The sequence below is a fragment of the Typopeltis vanoorti genome, chromosome 1 (assembly GCF_054136105.1).
Source record: "Typopeltis vanoorti isolate ZY-2024b chromosome 1, IOZ_Tvanoo_1.0, whole genome shotgun sequence".
Taxonomy (NCBI): Eukaryota; Metazoa; Arthropoda; class Arachnida; order Uropygi; family Thelyphonidae; genus Typopeltis; species Typopeltis vanoorti.
The window spans coordinates 125,396,657-125,422,520 of record NC_143549.1 but is presented as its reverse complement, the minus strand read 5'-3'; the positions used below and the strand labels follow the sequence as shown (position 1 = coordinate 125,422,520).

Here is a 25,864-nt window from a genome sequence, read left to right as displayed (position 1 = left end):
ACAATGACGTTAAAGGTGATCATTTTGACGTTTCTTTGTGCATCCTTTCTTCGGGGTACAAAATCGGATTTCTATGATGCAGTTGGATCATCGCTTTGCACTGTATGTGGTTAGTATGATTTTCAGTTTGATACCATAATTCATTATTAATATATAAGAGAATAGAAAAGTGATATGATATAATATTATATTTACTAACATGTCAAGCGTGCTTTTGTGCGTTTGTCCTAAAAAGTACAAAACATATTAAAACATTCGATTAGTTTTCTAACAAATAAAAAACGATCAGCATTATTTATTTGCATTTCTATTACAGCACTTTCGCCAATTGCAAAAGAGAACTTCTTCATATGTTTGGATCACTACATGGGAAGACAAGTAAGTTTAGTTAATTGAATTAATATATATATATATATATATATATATTAATATATATATATGTCCATTCGATTTAAATGTTCTATCAATTTTTGCTTATATTGCCTTATGTAGTAATTAGTTCGTTTTATATTGAGATTTTAAAATTTCTTCATTTGTTTTATAACCCCAGTTGGTATTGGTATATTCAACTATTTTTCTGAGAAATTTCATTTCTGCAGGTTGAGTTCGTTTTTCATCTTTCCTTTTTATGGTCCATGTTTTGCTTCCGTAAAGTAGAGTTGGTTTTGACAAGACATTATATAGTTTGATTCTTGTGTATTTTTGAACTAGGGTTTGATTAAATATATTATATATTATGACATTTACTTTGACAACATTTGATATTTTAGTGCCTATGTCTTCTTCTTCTTCGTATGATAAATCACATTTCAATATTTGAAAGTATTTACTTGTTCTAATATTTTATTATCTATCACTATTTTACTTCTTATTTGGTTTTCTACTTTAAATGCCATTATTATTATTTTTTCTTTAGATATTGTCATATTATATTGTTTTGAGATATCATTTAATGATTTTAATGATCTTTGTGAATCATGTTCTGAGGTAGCTAATACTATTTGATCATCTAGTATTAGGTAGTTAATACTATTTGATCATGCAAATAGTGGTGTATCTATATTTTTGTGGGGATATCTGTATACCAAATGGGTTATACGGTTTCCAGATTGCTATAATGTTATTTATGTATATATTTAAAAGCAGAGGTGATAGGGTACATCCTTGTCGTACACCTCTCGATATATCTTTCCATTCTGAGATGTGTTCTGATTTAAATGCTATTTTATTTCCTGTATATTTTAAATTACAAAATTTGGAAATGTTATTCGTGCTTAAAATTGCTATATGACATCATTATTAAACACACTCTGTTTAATTTTCATTCATGATTCACGACTTATTTGCTCTAATATACCAACCAACAGATGGAAAACATTGGGTTTACATCTCTCAATTAACGCCAGTAATGCACACTGGTTTTTCAACTAAAAGTGAAGTAAATCGACACACAAGTAACTAGCCTCTTTATCTCGGGGAATCTCATGTTATCAACACAAGAGAACAAACCGGAATTAAACATATTTCATTTATAGACATAATTCGTCGCATTTCTTGGAATGTAAAACAAATAAAGAAGAAAGCCTTAGTCCACATATGTATGATGTTATTAAATTTAAATACATCAACGTCTTATTATGATTGTTATTTCTAAAATAATGGAAATAAAGGGAAACGTAATTAAAATATTATTGAGATAATGGAAACTAATAAGTCTATTTTTGGGCTAGGAGAATATGCTATATATTTTCTTACTCTGGTTTAAGCAGCAGATCCATTCACTTTTATTTAAATATTATAGACACAAGTCCCTGGGGCAGAGCTGACTACTACCGGGTGCGTCCCCAGGTGGCAGATCGGGGAACAGCCTTCAGCTATGGAGACTAGCTGCGGTATAAGCAGAGCAATCTGTCGAACAGCGACTGAGCTACCAGGGCGTGGTGGAGTAGAAGTGGCAACTCTGTCTCACTTAAAACCTCACAAAGCCCAATGACAACTTAGTGACATGGCGAGTAGTACCGCCATTAAATAAGCACCTGCTGAAGTCACTGCCCCTGACATTGGGAAGCGACATTGTAAGTACTGACACAAGGTTGAAGCCAAATGATGACGGAAAAGCTTGTGGTCAGAGATTTGCAGATGGCAATATGATTATATTGTGTACGTCTGTAATATTGCGGAGCAGAAATCAAACGGAGAAACTACTGCTCTACCTTATCTCCAGAACAACTATCATGGCGAGCAAACCCTTACAATTGGCCCCAAGTTCCTGGCGTCCCTTAAATGGGACAAGGGTGCGAAGAATCTCCGGGCTCAAAATGGTGTCCACTTTTAAAATTGCAACTTGGAATGTCAGAACTCTGTATGAAGCTGGCAAATTAAGAAATGCCACAAGAGAAATGAAGAGGCTGGGCATCCGGATTTTGGGAATTTGCGAGACAAGATGGCCAGGATCTGGAAAGTGTCAACAATGATAACAAACATCGACATGGTATAGCTGTAATAGTAGATGAAGAAATCAATAAATGAGTAATAAATTGGATTCCATTTTCTGAAAGGATAATGCTATTACAACTTAAGGGAAATCCCGTTAACATAAATATCGCCCAAGCTTATGCACCCACAGCTGACAAAAGCGAAGAAGATGTTGAAGAGTTTTATGAACACCTAAAAGAGATTAAAAACCTAACAAAGAAACATGATATAAACATAGTGATGGGTGACTTCAATGCAAAAGTGGGAAGAGGGGGTGATGGAGAAATTGTTGGAGAACATGGCTTAGGCACCAGAAATGACAGAGGAGATCGCCTAGTCCAGTTCTGTCAGGAACGAGATCTAACAATGGCAAATACCTGGTTTAAACTTCCACCCAGAAGATTGTACACTTGGAAATCGTCTCAAGATAACCAACATAACATTGTCAGAAATCAAATTGATTACATACTGATAAATAAGAGATTCCACAATAGTATAAAGAGTGCAAAGACTTATCCTGGAGCAGATATCTCATCAGGCCACAATTCCATAGTTGCAGAAGCATGTCTCAGATTAAAATCAGCTAAAAAAATCACAAAAGAAGAAAAAGAAAATTGATGTAGAAAAACTGAAAGACCCGAACATAAATAATAGTGCCAAGACACAGCTTAACCTACAACAGATTACAACAGATTAACATAGAAGAAAATAAAATAGTGGAATCTCTTTGGAATAACTTAAAGAATGCCATCATAACAACAAGTATTGAAGAAGTAGGTTATGTGAATAATATAAAACATCAGGAATGGATGACAGATGAGATTCTTTCTCTTATTGATACAAGAAGAATGTACAAAAACAAAGACCTAGCTAGATATAGAGAAACACATAACATCATCAAGAAAAAAATAAAAGAAGCCAAGGAAAATTGGATGAAAAATTTATCTACTGAAATTGAAGTGCCTCAGAAGAAACATGATAATTTCAATCTGTATAAGAAAATCAACGAAATTTCCGGAAAACTCAGGAAAAAGCAAATAGTGTCTCTAAAAGATGAAAATGGGAAAAATAGTTCTAGAAGAAGAGAATAAAGCACAGACTTGGATAAAATATGTAACAGAACTTTTCAATGATACTAGACAGAAGCCTATAAATATAAAATATAACATTCAAGGACCAGCAATCATGAAATGCGAAATAGAGAATGCTATACGAACAACTAAAACAGGAAAAGCCAGTGGACCAGATGGTGCGCAAACAGAATTTTTAAAATTAATAGAACCAGATAACATGAAACTTCTTGAAAAACTATTTAATAAAATATATGAAAGTGATGAATTTCCATCAGATTGGCTCAAATATACATTTATCACTATCCCAAAGAAACCCAAAGCGAATTCCTGTGGTGACTTCCGACTTATTAGTCTAATGAGCCAAACATTAAAAATATTTTTGAAAGTAATTCAGAATCGCTTTTATAAAAAAAGTGAGAAACTTTAAGTGAAACACAATTCGGCTTTCGGAATGGTTTTGGTACTAGAGAGGCCCTTTTCTGTACCCAAATATTAATACAGAAATGCATAGAAAAACAGAAATCTGTCTTTATGTGTTTCATAGATTTTGAAAAAGCATTCGACAAAGTCAGACACACTAACTTAATAGACGTCCTTCAACAATTAAGGCTAGATGAACAAGACATAAGACTAATAACAAATCTGTATTGGAATCAGTCAGCTACCGTTCAATTAGACAACATTACTACCAGTGATATTAACATCAAAAAAGGAGTGAGACAGGGATGTGTGCTCTCACCACACCTGTTCAACATATACGCAGATGTAATCTTAAAAAAAGCATTGGAAGAATGTCCAGAGGGAATCACAATAAATGGAAAGATTGTTAACAACCTACGATATGCAGATGACACCGTGCTAATTGCAGATAACATTATGGATCTCCAAAACTCATTGACAGAGTATACATAGAAAGCCAAAGAATGTAAATAAATATAAACATCAACATGACAAAATACATGATCATTAGCAAACATCCAGACTCATCAATGAAACTGACACTCAATGGGAAAAATATCGATCAAGTGTCAAGATATAAATATCTTCGTTGCTGGCTTAATGAACGGTGGGATCCAGAAATAGATATAAAGACAAGGATTGAAGTTGCACGGCAGTCCTTCATGAAAATGAGAACACTATTCTGCAATAAAGACATAAACATGGAAGTCAGATGCCGAATGCTGAAATGCTACGTGTGATCTATTCTGCTCTATGGAGTTGAAACATGGACATTGAAGGCGACAACCATCAAGAAAATCGAAGTTTTTGAGATGCGACTAAAGATATCATGGACAGAAAAAAATTACCAATCAAGATGTCTTAAAATCCATTGGCAAAGCTAAACATCTTGTACAAATAATCAAGAAACGAAAAACATCATATCTTGGCCACATCATGTGAAACAGCAAATGCCAACTTCTACAAATTATTTTGGTAGGAAGAATTGATGGCAAAGGAACTAGCGGAAGAAAAAGAATATCATGGTTTGACAACATCAAGACGTGGACAGGAAAGAGCAGTGCACAACTGCTCAGATTATCACAAGATCGCAGTTTGTTCGCCAAGATGGTCGCTGACCTTCGATAGAAGATAAGAAGCACAATAAGAAGAAGACATAAGTCGTTCACGTACTAAATATTTAAATTAACAGTGGACATCTTTTAAATAGCCTTTCCAAATTCTTGAATACCATCTATTAATTTAATGACAATCTGCATACAATTATGATGTATAATACACTGATGTTATTCAGAGCGAAATGATGAGGGCAATGCAAATTACATGTGGGCGTGATTATAATGTTAATTCTCAAGTTATATGTGGCTATGATTATAATGTTGTTGACACCAAACACTACTAAACCCGAACAAGATTGTAATAGTGATCGTTTTTGTAAGGATTACTTGAGAACAGTTAAGCGGAATAAACCAATTCTGTTAACTGTTCATCTAGTAATGCTACTTTCACTCTAAGTGGTATACACAAAGGTAATTGCTTCCTGCTTCTGAAGATAAATATATTTCTAAATAAGAAAAGAAAAGGAATGAAAGATTAAAATTGATTTTCACGATGTACCCCTTTTTGTTTATTTATTTCGCTCTATTACTCTCCTCATGGAATGAACTCTTTGAACTGGAAAGCCATGCGAATCGATTGGATTTTATCCTTTTATCATTATTTTATCATTACTTCATTTAGATTAGACGTGATCGAACACATTAATACCGAACCAGTTTTTTCTTTTCCAGTGACCAAAAACATATGTCAAGTGATCGACGTCATTGCTGAAAATTTTAAGTATACTTATACGAAACCAATTCTCACTAAATTATCATATTCTTCTTCGACTCTTATTCCACTGTTATATTTATTTTTCACATGCTAATGAAATTTTGGGCAGTTTTAAGATTCTGGATCAAGAGTTCAAGGTTTATTTCCAATATATATGTATATATTAATTTATCACTACAATGGACACATGAATTTGCTTGTGTCCGTTGAGAAAGAAACAATATGCCATGTCGAAAGTTAATTGTGGTGTTTCTTAATGAGCTAAAGGAAACTGATTTGAACTTTATTTAATTCCAATTTATAGATTCATTTTTTCCTAATCAGTTCAATTGTTTTATTATATATTAAGCAAAAAAAGTTATGGAAATCCATATCTTTAGAATGTTTCCACACCTCCTTCCAATACTACTTATATAATGATAAGATGATACAGTCGTGTCGTATTAAAAGAATAAGAGCCTTTCCCTTAAAACTCGTATGTCAGAAGAATTACATTTCCAAGATGTTTGTTATTTGTAAATTAAAGTGAGATAGACGTCGTTTCAAAATTTCAAAGAAAATCTTTAATTGGTCGTTTACCCATCACTACCCTTTTTAACGAATATATCCCAGTTTTATTTGATCGTTTGAAGCATTGCTCTTAACCATATATGACAAAATAAAATGTAATGGCTGATATTACTCTAATAATAATAGCACTTTATATTATGCTAATTAAGTAAAATCGAATTAATCAATATCAAATTCTGTCCACTTCTCCATCTTTTATTAGGCGAAATAATAATCAGCAATGATCTGAATTTTTCCCCAGTTAATATGGTGTGGTTTTTGAGAAACGAAATCATTTAGAACCGGTTTGTGATACTACAGTAAAATGGAAACCTATAGGAAATGTTAGGATTTTCCGTATATGTGTGTATGTGTTATTTTACGGAAAATTAGGCATTAGCTTGCTTATTTCGAGGAGCATCGGATGGGATATATTTTGCATATTCCTTAAAAGGAATTGAATGGAATTAATATAAATGTAATTGTGTTTAAATATGATGTTTACATTAAAGCTCTCTTTAAATTTTCAATAAAATTGAACGCATATTTTATGAATAGCACACATATAATTTATTTTTTCCTTTAAGATGATAAGAAATTATGCAACATGCATGGTTCGAGCTGGCGTTGCAAACTGCTACCCAAACATTAGCGAAGTAGTGAAATTTGGTTGCACGGGACTTTGGAATGGTTGCAGCTGCGGCCATTTCGCGAAGGTAAGATAATCAATTCTGTTTAATTTAATTAAATTAAGAATCAGTTAGTATTTCGTACTATTTAACAGAAACATAGTTGTAATATGATAACAGGAGTTCTGATACTAGGATCATTATTAAAAACTGCTTAACAAGACAGACAACTTAATATTTTCTTATCATTAGAGACATGCAATAATATCTAGCTTTTATTTTATCTTTCTCTAATATTATCTATTTTTATAGCCTCTTTGTAAGAATTTGTATTAATTTGTGTATTAATTTGTGTATTAATTCCTTGACTAATGCATAATCTCTTCAAGAAGATAATTTTTTTTCTGGGGTTCTCTGTTACCGCTTTTCTTCACTTTATCAAAAGTCACTTACACAAGTTTTTGTTTTCCTGAGTCGGGATAGTCTTCTCGACTGCTCCATTTTCAAACCTATAGAACTACAAACTTTCTAGAGATTCTAAATCCATAATAAAGTTAGTAACGTAGTTGGGTAACCTAGAAAATATCTCCGTATATTTGATGTCCGGGAGAGAGTAGGTCGATAAATTTATGATTTTACAGAATCCAATTGCAATGGATCTGTTTCTGCTTTATATCAGAAGACATCCAGATTACTTAATAAATGGAAAATGTTTCTCATTAGTGTTTAGAATGATTATTTTTGTGATGTTCTTCTGAACCTATTCAGCAGAACATTAATAGATTTATTATACACTGCAGTCTCATTCTTTATTACCAATTACCAAAATGGAATATTACTAAAATGGAAAGTACTAACGCAATACTGTTTCGGAATATTATTCAATGTTTCTAGCGCGCGCGTGTGTGTATGTAAAAATAAGATTTTTTAAGAAGGGAAGTACAGAACTGGATTTGAAATGCTGATATTATAAGCCATTAATTTCTTCCCTGAAATAGCATACTATGTGCAAATACACACATCACACATGATACTGACGGACCACGGGGAAAAAAAAACCGTATCCATTATGATCTAAGTAAATTGTTTCGGAAACTTTATAGGGTTCTATGTAAACAACATGAAGCCATCATTACCATTGAAATAGAAATATATTACTCTATCCATTATTCTGACCAGAGAAAGATTTGTGAAGTACATGGTGCCAACCAGATGATTGTATAGTAAACCATTTAAAATGTTTCTATGAAACAATTTGGGTATAAAATTTTCTTTTAAAAATTTAATTTTGTAGATGTACCTGCATAACTTTTTAGCAACTTTTTTAATGGAGAGTTGGTAGAAAACAAAAGTTATATACTTGACACTAGTCACGATCCAGAGGAAACTTTTGTAGCTGTTTTGTATCCAATTTTTGATGTTTTCGATCTCTGATGAAGGTATATATACGAGAGTGGTCTCAAAAGTTCTCGACCTAACAATGAAAAAACGAACATATAATTTCAAAATTATTTGTATTTTTCAACATAATCTCTCTTAAAACTAATACATTCATTCCAGCGATGCTCAAGTGCCATTATCCCGTCCGTCTAGTGGTTCTCAGTAAGATGTGCAAAATGCCCCTCTACAGCAGCCATCACTCTTGATTCGAAGAAAACGCTGACCAGCGAGGAAGAGTTTTAGTTTTGCGAAGAGATAGAAGTCAGAGGGAGCCAAATCTTGGAAATAGGGTGGATATTTCAACAACTCATTGTGCAGATCCCTTAATTTTTCCATTGCCAAACAACTTTGTGGGCAGGTGCATTGTCCTGATGAAAGATGATTTTTTTCTTCTGAAAACAGGGCCTATTCTCACGAATATTTTCGTCTAGTCTGGTTAAAAGATACAAATAATATTCCCAGGTTTATTTTACCCTTTTCAAGATAATTAATAAGCAAAATGCCTTTAGCATCCCAAAACACCGATGGTGACCTTTCGTGCTGATGGAACCGACTTTTTCCTTCTTTGGCGCTGAACAACTGGCTTCTCTCCACTGTTTTAACTGCTGTTTGGATTCTGGCGGGTAATGGTGAATCCAAGACTCATCCATAGCAAAACATAAAATCAAAAATCAGTTTTATTCTTTTAAAACGCTCTAAGCACGGCACACATCTTGCACAAAGCTTTTTCATATGCAATTCTTCATGCAAAAAAAAAATATCCTACACGTTCTTTTGTAATGCCTATAGTCTCATCAATTTCACTCACATTGACACAGCGGTCATCTAATACCATATCATGCACTTGATCAATGATTTCTGGTGTTGTCACACTTTTTGGACGTCCTTCACGTGAATCATCTTCAATGCTGGTACGGCCACGTTTATACTCGGCAGCCCATTTCTTAATTTTCGAAACGAAGGAGAAGAGTGTCCATAAACTCTTGTGAACTTCAAATGAATTTCATTTGCTGTTAAATTTTTTTTAAGAATTTATAAAATAAATTCACGATACTTAGTTTTATCCATTTTGAGGGATACAGACAACACTTTTTCTTCAGACCTATGTAAAACAAACTACTTGATAGAATGACTTGCACTTTGATATGGATGCTTACGACCGATGTACCAACTTGTGAACTTCAAATGAATTTCATTTGCTGTTAAATTTTTTTTAAGAATTTATAAAATAAATTCACGATACTTAGTTTTATCCATTTTGAGGGATACAGACAACACTTTTTCTTCAGACCTATGTAAAACAAACTACTTGATAGAATGACTTGCACTTTGATATGGATGCTTACGACCGATGTACCAACTTCGAAAAAAAATCTTGCCGATAGTGTTGCCATATATGGTCGAGGCGAGGCCGAGACTTTTTAGACCACCCTAGTATATATATATATACAAGTTATGCTTAGAGAAACTTCAATTTTTAACACAAGCGATCAAAAAATCGACTACAGAATTGAATAAATTATAGCAATTTGATGTTGAAAGGATTAGCATAACCTATCTTAAAGGAAAATCTCTACAAATAACAAGAGCACCTCGCAGACATATGAGTAATCTGTACCCCACTTTCACACAGCACGGATGTTGTCATCTTTCTTACCGTCTATCAAAGACACATTATCACCTCAATCCTTGTCTGGTGTTTATCAAAAACATTATTCTTGTCATCTTGCTACTTTGGATAGACTGGCCACTCTGCTCTTATTAGAATCCAAAGACATCAAGCTTATCTAATATTTTTGGAATCTGAAGGTACGGATCTTGTTTTTCATGCCATTAATATTTGACGTAGAGTTCTGGAACTGTACGAAGGTGTTACCCTACTGTACGTTCAAATTTGAATACTTTTTATAGTTGTAGTATTGCTAACACAATTCAGTCAATCTAGGATATCAGCTACCGGGGGAGGGATTGGTTAATAGTTGTAATGCCATCCATCAGATAGTGACACAAACAGATCATCATTCTGTTTTAACTTCTGTTGGAGTTGGCAAAGCTGAATGCATTTCGAGATCTTGTAAGGTTTTTAACTGAATTCATTTTAATAAAGTATCGAATTTAATGAAAAATGATCATTAGATAAAATGCTTAGAAGCTTCGATTTTAAATTTGTACATATCGATAAGCATCATCAACATTTCAAACTAAGAGTAAAGTTTAGAATAATTTTTGTTGCAAACTATTTTTTATTTTATTTTATTTTAGGAACAGAAAAAAGTCATGGAGTGTTTTTTCAATAATACTGTTAGTGATCCGGAGCGGTATGTGCGCATTTCATTTGAAGTTGGCAAAGTAAGTATCTTTTGTGATCTAATATTTTCACAAAATATCAGTCTTTATTATTTTATTTATTCCTTTGTTTCTATGTCAAGCTTCTGAATGTATTGAATTCAGAGATCTCTCAGCTGAAATAAAATACCACAGTGAAAATAAATGCATTAAAATTTATGTTTGACAGATGTTTACTTTCGGATATAACAAAACACAAAGACCTGAAAGCAAATCCCGAGGAAGAATTCGCGGATTTATTTATTTTTTATTGACAATATACAGAAAATAAATGGGTGATAGTGATCAGCTTTCCAATTCTTTAATTTTAATGACCATATTAATAAGCAGCATTTTTGAATATTAAATCTCTGACCTTAATTAAACTATATTCTAATGACTTCGACATATGATTGTGTCAGTGACGCTAATTACAAGCTATTGGCAATGCGTAAAAATGTAACTTAGTACATAACTAGTGGTAAGAGAAATGTACAGAACAACTTGTTACTAGATTAATACGATGTCCTGATAACTGTAACATGATGCAATCTGTAGCATTAGAGCATTCTGTAAATTATATTAAATGTGTGTTTAAGAAAAAAATTTAAACGGATACCGTGTTTTAATGTCCTCATGGTGAGCCCTCGCAAACACAGAACAAGCTTCAGGAATTTGCATTCATTTTGCTCAACATCTTTCTTTGAAAATGTCCACTAGAAGGGCTCCACATTATTTACACTCTAAGGAAAAATTCTACGAGTGAAAAACTCGTTTGTAAGAGGAAATCAGAGCCTCTTTAGCTCATTCAGTATACTCTAAGCCCTTTGAACAGAAAGACCTGGGTTTGATTCCCATCGGTGATGTGAGTAACCTTTATCTGGTCTCTTTCGACCGAAGATGAGTTACACTGTCTCATACGGGGGTAGGGGATTTTTCACTCGAAAACTCGGATTTTTCGTTCCTAGAACAGGCAAATCGTCCCCGTGAAAATGTACATCAAATGTTATTTTATGAAGATGTTTTAGAGCACTTAGAAGAGGCATTACCAGCAACAGAGTCTGAAAAAATGCGACGGAGACCTATTTGTCCGTTATAAATATACCCCACTCATCTCGACTTTCAATGTTCTGTCCTAGCTCCTTAAAAATAAAAATAAAAACAATTAGAATTTGAATAATCTGGCTTTTTTATTTTCTGATAATGAAAATGAATTAAAAAAGATTCGGTTTAATAGTGTGGAAGATTCACTCATTAGAAGCTGCCAACTAAAATGAATTGACAGACACTAAGGTAAATAACACTAATTGAGAATGAATGGGAATAAGTAGTTTGCTATTTATCGGATGCCATTTTGATATCGTATGGTCTCTTCCGTACCACATTAGCCTTTCTGCTAGAAGAAGGAAAGGAAGAGTAACAGATGCCCTTTCTACGAAACGTTAGTAGGACAATTACAAACTTCCATAACCGTCATAAAATTTGAACCCGCAGCCTGTTGGCTGGAGAGCGCATACTTTAAACATTCAGCCAACCACGCCGGCTGGAAACAATTCACTAACATTACTTCACAGTTATTAAGAGAATGGCTAACATTATTCGACTTATTTGACATGGCCAATCGTCTGCATCTGTAAGTTATTTACCTACTTAGTCTATTTTTCTACATGAAGATATGTCGAAACATTCATGAACATGCAAACAAATCTAAAAAAATGATGTGACAATGAAAAAGAGGTAGAAACTCATTTAACTTTCATAAAAGTCAAGATTTATATGGATGTGGGGAGTGTATTGAGAGAGAAAGAGAGAGAGAGAGAGAGAGAGAGAGAGAGAGAGAGAGAGAGGAATTTTTATTAAATACAACGTTTTACATATTTTATCATATATATCAGACTATAATACGGAGGGTCAGCATTTGTCTCCTCTCCAGAGGGGTGAATTGTCTGATACTCCACACATCCATACAAAGCTTGACTTTGTATGGATGTGTGGAGTATCAGACAATTGATTTGCAGCAATTTCTTTTTCCAATGTATCTTTAAGCTATCTTTAATGTAATTAACGGTCTTTAATGAAAATATAATAGAAAAATATATAATAGAGTAGCATTTTAGAACATTTTGCAACACTCTTAATTTTATTTTGGTATAGCGTAATAATTAGGTAATTTGTAAAGTTACCACCATTATTTATATATCCTGTACTAGATAATACCTTTATACAACAATTTACTCAAATCACGAATGAATTTAATACCAGTTAATCTTCAGAACTTACTTCCGAAAACTGCATGACATGTCGGTGCAGTCATTGATTATCGGCGACACATTTTGCAAAAAATCCTGATTCTACCCGCATTGTAGTAGAAGAGAACATAAGATTATTTTCTCCAGAAATTAACGAAAATTTATTACCACTGATCACACAAACTCGCCAAACAGGGAAGCTTGGACATAATTCACTCACTTGGTAGTAGTTTGTTTGAAACACTATAAACAATCAAATTGTTTGCTACTAATAGGGGACTTCTCAATTCACACAGAACAATAAGGTTCTGAGATTTATATCTCTCGTGGTTATTTTATATTTTATGCATTAATTTTAAAAACAAAATATCCATTCTTCGGAATCATATTTTAAACGAAGTATTTTCTGAATCCAATATCTCCAAAGCAACATTTATTACAATTGTCAAGTACCGAGTGAACATTAATTATCAGATTAGTTACATCGATCAAGAAATATTTCAAAATGGATAATTAGTATTAAAGAAATACCGGACTGTTCTCTCGCTTAGACCTGAACAAATAATAATAAAATAAAATAAAAATAAATACAAAATCGTCGAGTTTTGTTACTTTAATCTTCGATGACATTTGTGATGCCCAGTGGAACCAATTGACATGAAAAAAAGCTGCTTCATAGATTTTAGCTACTTCATGCTACGATATACTATTGAAAATATATCAGTCTCTCCCATAGCATAGGAGTAATTTATTTATTTATTTTTTTAAAACCATATTTGTTCGGTTGATTTTTTTCTCTATCCAGTGTGGCTGTTTACGATACAATTAAAACCGTGCCGCTTTCAGTGTGAGACAATACAATATAATATAATATAATATAATATAATATACTGAAAAAGAGAGCCAAAAGGCTTCACTTGGATGATGCAAGATTATTCAAATTAAGTGGATATTGAATCCAAAATTATTTCAAAGCCGAATAGAAAAATTACAAGAGTTTCTGAGAAACTACAAGAGTTTCATGCCGAATATAGAAACTATAAAAGTTTCGGAGGTCCAAGCGTATGCAAACCTTTCATGACAGAGGCAACTCGTAGTAAAGGTGGAGTACTACTATTGTAGTTTCTCTATTCGGCTTTGAAAAATAATGTTGGATTCAATATCCACTTAATTTAAATAATTTTGCATCGCCGAAGTGAAGCATTTGAGCTCTCTTTTTCAGTAATTCTTGGTGCCTTTTGTGATGTGACACCTTTTTTAGCAACTCGTATGGTAAAGTATAAGTCCTGCATCACTTCAAACTGGGTATTTACATCTGGGTCTGGCTCCCAGTGATGAGACCTCAACAAACGTCGCAACCGGTCTGAGCGGTGACCCCACCCTCCCTCATAATATATAACATCATACATGTCCGCTAGGAGATGTGTTTTACATTATGGGAAATACTAAGGATAGGAATCAGAGCTTACTCCACTGTTACTACGAGTTGCCCCTGTCATGAAAGGTTTGCTTACGCTTGGATCCGCCGAAACTTTTATAGTTTCTATATTCCGCATGAAACTATTGTAGTTTCTCTATTCGGTTATGAAATAATGGTGGATTCAATATCCAATTAATTTGAATAATAATATAATATAATATTATATTACACAATATACTATTATACAATAAAACATATCTCATACGAATGAGGACACTGTTTATCTCATAATGACGGCTTTTCAACTGAAGTTAAGATAAACCTTATCCTGAATTGAAAAGCCCACATACGTTCTTGTATGCATAAAGTGATTTATACGCATATCCTCTATGCGTAATTGATTTATATGCATATCTTATATGATTAAATTGATTTATACGCATATACCAACTGGTAATTAGTTTACGGAATTAACAACGCATATAAATTATATTAATTAAAGATAACTTTAATAAATAACTTCTATATTTCGGCAACGTCACGTTGCCATCTTCAGGAACATAAAGATATGGTATGTGCACGCATGCACTAACAAAAGCAAATGAGGAAGAAAGCAAGAAACTAATATTGTTCCTAAAGTCCTAATGGTGCCCTCTGGTGAGCTAATTTGGTTGACTTGGCAGTTGGGCTGAAGTTCTCAAAATGTAAGTCTCCCAAATTTGGGGTAGTTTCATGCACCCAAATTTGTTGAGGTTAGGAACGTTTATTAGAGCTGCTGAAGATTCCTTGAATAATCTCTCGTATTTAAACTTGCTGCGGTGTATTATTTTTGTTTTCTTCCAACGAATTCTATGGTGAGTATCTAAGGCATGGTCTCCCAGCCCAGAGCGGTTGTACTGGTGAAACCGGATGAAGTTTTTATGTTCTGAAATCCTGATATTTGTTGTTCTGCCTGTTTGGCCAAAGTAGGACAATTTGCAGCTCCAAGGGACCTGTTATATACCAGGTAGGCCTAGGGAAAGTGGTTGGTCTTTGGTATGGCGGATAAGGGATACCAACTTTTTATATGGTCTATAACAGGAAGTCAGGTCATATTTTCTGAGGATATTGGTTATTTTCTCAGAGATGCCCTGTATGTAGGGGATGGTGATAGATTTGGTGTAATCTTTATTGTGGAGGAGGGGAGGGGGTTGTGGTTTACTGGTTTGAGTATTTTTTGGATTTTTTTGGGGTTATAGCCATTGGCTAAGAAAGTGTTGTGGATGTGGTTTAGTTCAATAGGGACTTGTCATTTGAGCAGATTAATTTTGCCCTGTTATATAGTGTTTTTATAACCCCATATTGTTATGAGGGGGGGGAATTGCTGGTGAATGTATCTGCCAGTATGGGTGGGTTTTCTGTAAACAGAGAAAACCAAAGATCCATCAAGCTGGCGGGTGATTAAAGTGTCTAGGAAGGGGAGGGTGTTGTTTTCCTCTTTTTCTAAGGTGAACTGGACTCTGGGGTGTTGGTTGTTTAAGTGTGTTAGGAAGGAGTGGAGTGAGTCTGAGCCATGTGGCCAAATAGCGAACACATCATCCACGTAACGAAGCCAAATAGTGGGTTTTTGTGGGGCGGAGTTTAAGGCTTTCTCTTCAAAGGTCTCCATAAAGAAATTGGCCAAGGGTGGGGAAAGTGGTGAACCCATGACTGTCCCCTCTATCTGTTTGTAGAACTTTCCTTGCCAAAAGAAATAGCCTGAGTTCATAGTGAACTGAAATAGGGCTGAGATATCGGGAGGAAACTTGGCTTGGATGAGCTCAAAGGTTTCTTTGAGTGGGACATTAGTGAATAGGGAGGAGACGTCAAAACTGACCATTATGTCAGTGTGTTGGAGTGTGAGGTTTTCTATACTGGCTTTAAAGTGGGCTGAGTTTTTTATGTGTGATGGTGTGTTGCCAGTATAGTGTGTGAGCGTTTTGACTAAATGTTTGGTTAATTTACATGTGGGGGGAATCAATGCCATCCACTATGGGACGTAATGGCACATTTTGTTTATGTATTTTTGGGAGTCCATATAATCGGGGGGGGGGGGGGTTTAGAGTTATAAGGTTTTAGTTTGTTAGTGACTTCCACAGGCCAAGAAGTGACTTTCTTAAGGAGTCTGTGGAGAGTTCTAATCTGAGAGCTGGTAGGATTATATTCAATAGGGGGGTAAGTAGTACGGTCTAGTACTAAAGCATTAAGCTTACCTTTGTAGTCCTTTTGATTTAGCAGCACAGTAGCGTTCCCCTTATCCGCTTTGGTGATAAATGAAATGAAGATGAAATGAAGAAGAAGAATAACAAAAAATTACTATTTTTTGTTATTCTTCATTTCTTGTAAGGCTGCATATTCGTCTTTGGATAGGTTGGTTTTTGGAGGTTTGGCTTTAGTGAGAACACCGACTACATCCAGTCTGACGTTGTTGGCGATATGGTTAGGCAGGTTGCGAATCCCACGTTCTATTTGGATCATGATATCTTCGGCAGGTATTCTTTTAGGAGCTAGGGCGAAATTGTGACCACGTGCAAGTGCGGTGAGTGCTTCAGGCTTTAAAACTACAGACGGGAGGTTGACTACTGTGTTGAGTGGCGGCTGTGGTAAGGAAGTAGAATTCTTTGTCAGGTTTTCGTATTTTTTCAAGTGCTGACTTCGTATTTTTTCGAACTCTTTTCTTGCCGATGCGCATGTGACGTCATAAAGTATCGTCCAAAGATCATGGCCGAGCGTATTCGAAAGCTCTTCCTCTAGCGCCCGTACGGTTTTGTTTACGTCGGCAAGGAGAACGCGCGTCGCGGTAATTTGTTCTCTTAACAGGGCGAAACTAGTGCGATTATAAATGCGCAGAGCCGAAATATAGAAGTTATTTATTAAAGTTATCTTTAATTAATATACTTTATATGCGTTGTTAATTCCGTAACCTAATTACCAGTTATGTATGACCAACTGGTAATTAGGTTACGGAGTGTTCTCTCCAAAATATTAAATATGATTTTAGAATGCAAACACGTAGTTATCGAGTATTCTTAACTCTTAAGAAATATTGGAATTTATGATGAATCGAGTGACCGATTATCATAGAAGTAATACCCTACCCGATCAACATAAGCAATTAGAGATAACGCACTGCTAAAAGAATCCACCAGTAAAGAGTCAAAATCAACAAAAACTGGTTGGTTAAATAGAAAGCATTTCGTACCATTAGGTGAATATCTGAGAAAATGGGGCAGTGATTATTCATAATTACTTACACAACGTATATAGGAATGTATGTTTGTGAATTACTCTTAATGGCCAGCCCACCATAAAGAGTACTCCGCAACAGTTGCCTTTAACTTATGGCGATGAGCAACAATATCTTAGGTGTTTGAAAAAAATGGTGTGACAAAAAGAAGACGTCCAGTCACAACTGGATAAAAAGATGGACGCTGCTGTTTGTTAAATGCAGGAGAAGTCGAAATGTACAGAAATTCCGAAACTATTCACTCTCTCCAAATACGTTTTCGATATGTTTCATATATAGTTTCCAGATATCGATAAAATAAGAGATAACCATTGATGGAACCATGACATTCCGGAAGAATAGACCAGTTACATGTAATATAGGGGAAGAACATTGTGCACCAGAAGATATAAACAAGGCAAAGTGGAGTAATGAATCACTGATGTTCCTCTTATTTCATGAGGACAGAACAAACAAAGATATAGCAACAAATAAAGAAAACCATGGAACCATCGTATAAAGGCGCAAATGCGAGGCGGCGGAGGGGATGATATCACCAGAATGTTTCCCTGACATTCCTTAAAATCCGGATAACAATAATGCAATACGATATACTAACGGGAAGCTTGGTAACTGAGAAAGGTGGTTCATGTTAGCCATTTGTTTGATAATTATAATTACTTTTAATACGATAGTAAGCCGAGTAATAGTTTGTGGTCACCAAGGAGTTAAAATAAAATAATAATGAACAAGGAGCAACGAGAACAGTCATTCACATTAATCCATTGACTACAAACTTACTATATCTGAAAGTAATCTTATGTCTTTTTGTGAACGAATAACACTGCTAGAGGAATTTGGGAACCATGTGGAATCGTTTAATATTCTAGTTTTGGTTTCGAGCTATTCGGGATGAGCTGATTATTTTAGTGAACTGCAGTATTTGATCCCAGCGTGTTTATATTCAGAAATACAAACATGGCAATCAAACCAAGAAAATGAGGAGTACAAAGCACGCAGATCACTCATATTTTTATTTTATAAGATACAAAAAAAAACGTTATATTTCATAACCAGAAACAAAACGCAGTATAGCACATTTGTACTTAATGCGCAAGTGAGTAATAAGAATAAGGAATTTCCTCATGTGTTTTTTGATTTAAATAAAGAACAGATTTAAATAAAGGAAGAGAAGCTAGTCAATAAATAAATGACAACCAGCAGTTATTAGCGTACTTTTGCTTTCAGTTCTGTAAAGAAATACAGGAAAGATGTTGGCCTTTTCCGCTGTACAATGTACAATAATATCTATAGAAGTGTTATAAACAGCACATCTGTCAGAGAATTAGTGTATTGAGTTTGTTTATGCGACAAAACTATCAATTAATTGTATTGCCCTCTCCTAGATAGCAAGCATTCTTAGATTTTAGAAGCACCATCACATATGTGTGAACACTGTTCCACGATATGATGGATTTGGGATTTATACAATGAGTGTATAGGTGAGTGATGTCATGAATGGAAAAGTGCAACATGTTTTATTGAGGCTGAATACGCTATTGCTGGATATGTTTTTGATAGAAGAGTCTAAAATTGTAGGTCTATTCAAGAGAGGAAAAGATGATCTTATTTGTAGATTTCGTTATTATAAAACAACAGAAAGTGATATAAGATTATTCTTGCAAGTCAAAGCAGTGCTGATATGAAACCTTCAAATTCCGTCAATATCTTACAGCGTTATTCCATTGCTCTCCTTCGCTCCAATAAAGGATTCAACGAGATCTCCCACTGTTAAGCATTTGTGAAATATCATTAATCTAATGATGACTGTGCGCTGTCAGAATCTTTAAGCTAAGAGACACAAAAGTATACTTTCCTTAGCATTCATATCCGATGGGATTTGAGATACCTAAGAGGAAAGTAATTTATTTAAAAAATGAAGGAAGTAAATGAAAGTACAGTCTTGTGAGATACTCGAAAACTGGGTAAAATTTGAACAGACGAATCAATTTGTTTCTACTAATGCACACCTAGTCCACTTGTAGAAAGAAAACTGACAATCCAGCTGCAAATGGGAGAAGGCAGACCATACTCTGAAACTGGTACTTTGCTGAAGAGATTGTATTGTTAAAAGAGATCCCATCAAATGTTTCAGAAATGCCAAGACCGAAAATGTGAGGTCTCCAAAGCTCTACATAAATTATGTCTAAAGTTGGATGGTGTTGATTATGATATCAACTATGAATTGCTAGCCGCTAATTAGCTAGTGGGTTTCTACTATACGACCCTCTCCGTGGTTTTTGAGTGAGCGTAAATTGAGGATAAATGAGCGATTTATTGTCTACTTTATAATTTTTAACGACGCTATATACAAGCTTACTTCAATACTGTAATGTTGATTAGTAGTTGCATGTGGAGTAGGGAAGATGGAAAAGATATCTTTACCTAGGTTTTTTTACCACTGTAATGAAAATGGACACGAAAATGAGACTAGCCGAGTGAAGCATGTTTCAAAGAAAAGGAAATTTGAAGAAATTATGATGCGAGTTATTACAGAGAATTTATGCCAAAAAATACAGTATTTGTAAAAAAATGCATTTATAAATACAATGTATAAATAGTTGTAACTTTCCCATGTCTAGAGTGTTTGATCATAAGTCTCTTCTCGTGTTAATCTGGTTAGTACATACTTTAGGACTATTTTAAGCAATTAAAGCTATTACCCTCCACTTCATTTCTCATAGTTTGATCTTTTGAATTGGACAAAGGACCAGATTTTATTTTGTGGACATTGACATTCTCAGATGATATCACTGTTTTGGCATTTGGACTGCAAAAGCGAAGGACCCAAGAAAAATTCATAACAAAGTTAGATATATTAAAAATTGGAAAGCAAAAAATAAAACTAATTAGAATGTTTTAAAAAAAGGTGGAGACAATGTCGATCATAAACAATATTTTCGGTTTAGCAATTTATGGAATGGAGATTGAGATCAAGATTATGAAACAAAAACGAGAAAGAATCATGTAATTTGTAGTGTGAATAGTTTTGGTTCATAGTAGTAGTAGTAGTTGTTGTTAATGTCAACAGAATCTTTAGTATCAAAAATTATAGTTGTATTTGATTGCTAAGAGTGTAGGACCCGAAGTGTATGCTTTTGGAACAGCAACGAAAGTTGGTAAAGTGGATGAAATAGTTTTTATGGATCTATTATTAACTATTTGTGTCGAACGTTTTTTGTTAATGATGGCGTTTGGTTAAATTTTGTTGTTCCTTATGAATTTATTTATATTTTGGTTGTTAGTTGAAGTATCTATAGCGAAAGTATTTCCCTTATCTATTTAATAACCATACATTTTTCCCATGTTTTTTTGTTTAATGGGAATAATAATTAAATAAATAAAATATTCATCTAATAGGGGATGAAATGCACTCATATTTCTTTCACTCCCTAAATATATATATATATATATATATATATATATATACAGGGTGTTCAGGATAAATTTGACAGTTTCGTAAGGAAAAAGAAAATCTTCTTTGTATCTATTAAATTTAATGAATTGACAAAAAAACATTACAGGCAGAGTTAATTACAATACTATCAACAAGATTTACTCAAAATAACCACCATTAGCATCGATCACAGCTTCAATTCTGCTTCGGAACCTCGAACAAGCTGATGCTACAGTCTCCCTGGGAAGGGCCGCAAAAACTGTTTTAATTTTATCCATTAACTGGGCTTTTGTATTACTGGAAGTGCGATTGGTGTCTTTTTCAACTGCGCCCCATATAAAATAATCCATGGGGTTAAGGTCTGGGGAGTTTGGAGGCCAAACATTTGGACTGGTGAAGTCGTAGAAATTTTCAGACAACCATTTTTGACTTTTCCCAGAGGTGTGGCAAGGGGCCGAATCCTGCTGCCATACATATTGGCTACCCTTGTTATCCAGGGCTTGACTACAGTTAGCAACTCCACGAACAAAGCCCGAATTCCAATGCCAGGGTTCTTCAACACCTGTTCCTGCAGATTTGCGAGGAATTCTGCTGTACGAACGCAATCAGATCGTCTGCTAGGGATCTTTCTTCTTGCTACATCCTCGTAGTCACCATTGCAAGTCTCTAGTTCATGCCTGATTGTTTTTACTGTATTCAGGGAGCATTGGGCAGCAGTCGTAATATCCTTATTTTGATGGCGGGCACGAATCATCATGATACAAGTTATTCCCTTCCATGATTCAGGTGGGTTCCAGCTATCCATCCTTTCTGACATCTTGTATATGAATGAAGAAGGGTCCAAACTTTTAAATGAAGAGAAGTGTGTGTTAATACATGTAACTTACGGAAAAATATAATTGATTATAAATATGTCAAATTTATCCCGAACACCCTGTATATATATATATATATATGGTAATAAAACTATTCAAGTTCCACTATTATCCGAAACAGACATATCCATTGCGGATTCAAATCTACATCATCGATTATTTCATTTTCTAATGGTAATACACATAAATTTGAATCCAGAATGGATAGGTCTGTTTCGGATTATAGTGGCACTTGAATAGTTTTATTATCAAAAGTGAAAACATATTAGACAACTCAGTTATAAATTGACATGTTATACTTCCGTGTTTATATTCACAGATTTGTGGTGTAGACGTAAATCCACACCTCTGCAAGTTCTACAATACAGCATAGTCATACGATTTTGAGGTATGTATATTCTAATTGTAATTCAGAAAGTTTGGAGAGAATTTAAATATTTAAGGTACTTACGTAAGTGAAAAGTTCAAAGTAATGATTTATTTTATTTATATTATTGAAAACTTACCGATATCTGAATATATGTATTAAATAAAATACATGCTTTAAAAACATAATGCTTTTTTGGTATAAAGTTACAAATTATAAGTTACTTGTAACCATTAAATTAATTGAAGAGTTTTATATTACTGGTATTAAAATTATAAATATTATATTTAGCGTATCGGATGGAATCAAGTTTCTGATTTATATTGAAAAAATTGGGCTCTCTTAAAAACAACCTTCACATACAAATCAATGCAATATTTGAAATAAGAAATATTCATCCTCAACTAAAAACAGTCACGATTACTCGAAATAATAAAACTATAAACCTAGAAGGTTTAGGTTTCTGATAACTGGATAAGAAACTGCAGTCCTCGATCGTCTTCTAACTGGATAAAAATAACTGAATCAATCGTGAATATTAGGCTTCAAGACTAACTCCAAAGATTCGCATTAGAACCCAAAAGTGGGCTACTTCCAGAAAGGAGAAAAAGTACAATAGATATACTTGAAGAAATTTTCAGGCTAAATAAACAACTATCTTGACAATATCTATTATTTGATACTTCACCTTATGTATCATTTGGAAAAAACTTTTAGTTTTAATGCAGTGCATCCAATAGATTCAATTAGAAACTTATCAGAAGAATGAATCCCCAGAGCGTTAACTAACAAGTTGGATTATATCTACACCTGCTGTTTTCTAATTATAATAATCTATGTATTGAATTAAAAGTAATAGCTGTTAAGTTATTAATGTGGAATATTACATATTAGATCTTGTCAAGAAGAGAGTTTTGCATTTAGCCTCAAAATTCAGAAATAGAAATTAATGTGTACGATTAGGAGGATTTCGATGCCCCAATAGAAATGATTAAATATGGTGCGAAAGTATGGTTACAGAAATGCACCAACTATGTAATATGGCATGGAAAGAAGGGGAAATGTCAGCGGAGTGGGTGAAATCGATATTAGTGACATTATACAAGAACGGAAATAAGCTAGAATGTAAAAAGTATAGAACAATGCTTTGAAAAGTCAAATTGGTAAGGTGATGATTATACTGACAGAAAGACTGAGAACACAATTGGAAGTATAACTTGCAGACGAGCAAGCAGAATTATGATAGAAGTATAATTCAACATATTTTGACAATGCAGTTAATAGCAGAGAAAGTAGTGAATTCAAAGGACGTCTATCTAACAATAGTCCAGGAGCCCATTACATGTTTTTTTGAAATTATGCCCATCATGAAGTCATCACTGCTAAAGGCGGTCCTATATCTTATCAAACTATACTTTTTGTTCCTCACACTATGATGTCCATTCAATTCTTTCCAAGCAGTAAAGGCTTGGGTACGGCTAGGATTAATGTCCTTCGTACCAAACGATGTATAGCTCTTGGGAGGCATACTATCGATACTTCTTATAGGGTTGGATTTGGATTCAGCGAGTCTATGAAACATAGACTCTTTGTATAATCATAAAGAACCAACTAAACCAACTAGGACAAAAAATTGATGGATAGTGAGAAATGTGCTAAATATCAGGAGTCAGCTAGTCATAAGAGAACCTAATATTTTGGCATCTAGATATGTAAAGTTGTCGTTCTCGATTTCCACGTCTGTGGATCGAACCGACACCTAGATAAGGCAAACACGATAGATAAGATAAATGTTATGTCTAATCCGGGTACTATCAGACATTGTTTAGAACAATAAAACTCACTTCCGATGTTTTTTGGTATAACAATATCAAATAGATGAGAGTTGTGTGTGAAGTCCAATAAAGATGCACAGGTGTTACGTCTTTCTGCGAAAGATATCCAAATACTTTCCTCCCGAGTCTTTGAAAGAATATTAGTCACCTGGAGGATGCATCAGAAAATGACGAAACTGGATACCTAGTGAAGGTGTTGTACCTGCGGATTTTTTGATATCTAATATGTCTTTTGAGCAATTTGTATAACGAACAGACAACACGGGCTGCTGATAGTAGTTACTTATAACACGAAATTTTTGCGCATGCTCATTTGGGTTGTGAATATATCTGCCATAGAAGGATGGTTTATGTTACACTGAAGCAGATAAAAAACCAACCGTTTCCCATATGAAAGCAAGAAATGATACAATTCCATCTGATTCAATTCCTAAGGTGAACTTAATTTTCTGATAAAGGCCGTTTATTACTTTGGGAAGACGTTTAATACTTTACGTAATTTATCTAGATTGCAAATATTTCTGCCATGTAACCAAGAAAAAAAAAAGGCTTTGGATCAATAATAGAGATATTTTCTGCGAGATGTTCAAGTAAATCTTTGCTAGAGTTTGGAAATCGCAGAGCCTATTGCAATTCCTTGAGTTTGTTTGTAAACTTAAAGATTTACAGAAAAACTAAAAGAACATCTATGACAAATTTAAAGAGGCCCACAAAGCCTGAAAGAAATTCGAGGACAAAACTTCCAATGTGTTATTTAGTAAAGAAGTTTGTAATGTTGAAACTGACCACTAATCAGGAAGAGTCAATTTTAAAATCTCTAATTATTGAAATGAAATCTTATTATATGTAGCCAGAGGATTGAGGAGATCTGAGAGAAACTTTAAGATTTTTAAACAAGACTTCGTATAGGGTCCACAGTCGATCACAGACGATATCAAAATATGCGAATTTCAGAAGACAATACATCTTGGATTTTCTTGCATGACAGATTCCAAGCCTATGATTAATATCTACTTCAATATGAGATTATGTTATATAATAAAGAGTTGTTTATTAAGGGCTACTGGTTGGCTCTCAGCCGATTATGACATAGGTGTTTCGATCAAGTAAGGGGAATATGTATTTACACTCGTAATCAGAAGAATCTAACACAATAGTAATATTGTGTTTGTTGGTTCTTTAAAATGGATAGATTTCTTTATTACATAGACAACAAAGAGCCTATAATTAAAGGACTGGGGAGATATGGTGGATTTGAACCATAAATAATTTTGGCACACTCGAAGCGTAATTTATTTCTATCCTCCTTTCTAGAATTACACTATTTATAGTTACTAATTAAATATATATCCACTGTGCTGATGTGTATGTTTTTCAGCTATAACGTTGAAATTGCAATTATACTAATCTAACCTTTAATAATTTATGTCACACATCATTTCATGATGATATTATTATTATTATTACATAGTTATTTTACCGTGTGTTTTTATTATTATTTTCAGATAATTAATTCGATGAAATCTAGATATACATATGGATAACAACAGTTTATGGGCTGCATTCATTTAGACAATGATAAATGCAGTCAACTGAACGGTCTTGGAACATTTATAAAAATATTTGAAAATTCA

The 25,864-nt window shown here is 33.9% G+C and overlaps 1 protein-coding gene across 1 annotated transcript; it reads left to right on the top strand.

The window, feature by feature from the left end:
* Positions 1-25,864, top strand: LOC150110397 (uncharacterized). Its single transcript, XM_090393530.1, has 6 exons — positions 1-109; positions 317-378; positions 6,977-7,105; positions 10,721-10,807; positions 22,348-22,416; positions 25,736-25,864. The coding sequence occupies exons 1-5, from the start codon at positions 4-6 to the stop codon at positions 22,399-22,401; spliced, it is 438 nt and encodes a 145-aa protein (XP_090249656.1). The 5' UTR covers positions 1-3; the 3' UTR covers positions 22,402-22,416; positions 25,736-25,864.

What these genes read in the sequence shown, in the direction of transcription:
- LOC150110397 (XM_090393530.1), top strand. Translation starts at nt 4, where the DNA reads ATGACGTTAAAGGTGATCATTTTGACGTTTCTTTGTGCATCCTTTCTT. An exon ending in ATCACTACATGGGAAGACAA is followed by an intron (nt 379 to 6,976) that starts GTAAGTTTAGTT and finishes TTTTCCTTTAAG; the next exon opens with ATGATAAGAAATTATGCAAC. An exon ending in GCTGCGGCCATTTCGCGAAG is followed by an intron (nt 7,106 to 10,720) that starts GTAAGATAATCA and finishes ATTTTATTTTAG; the next exon opens with GAACAGAAAAAAGTCATGGA.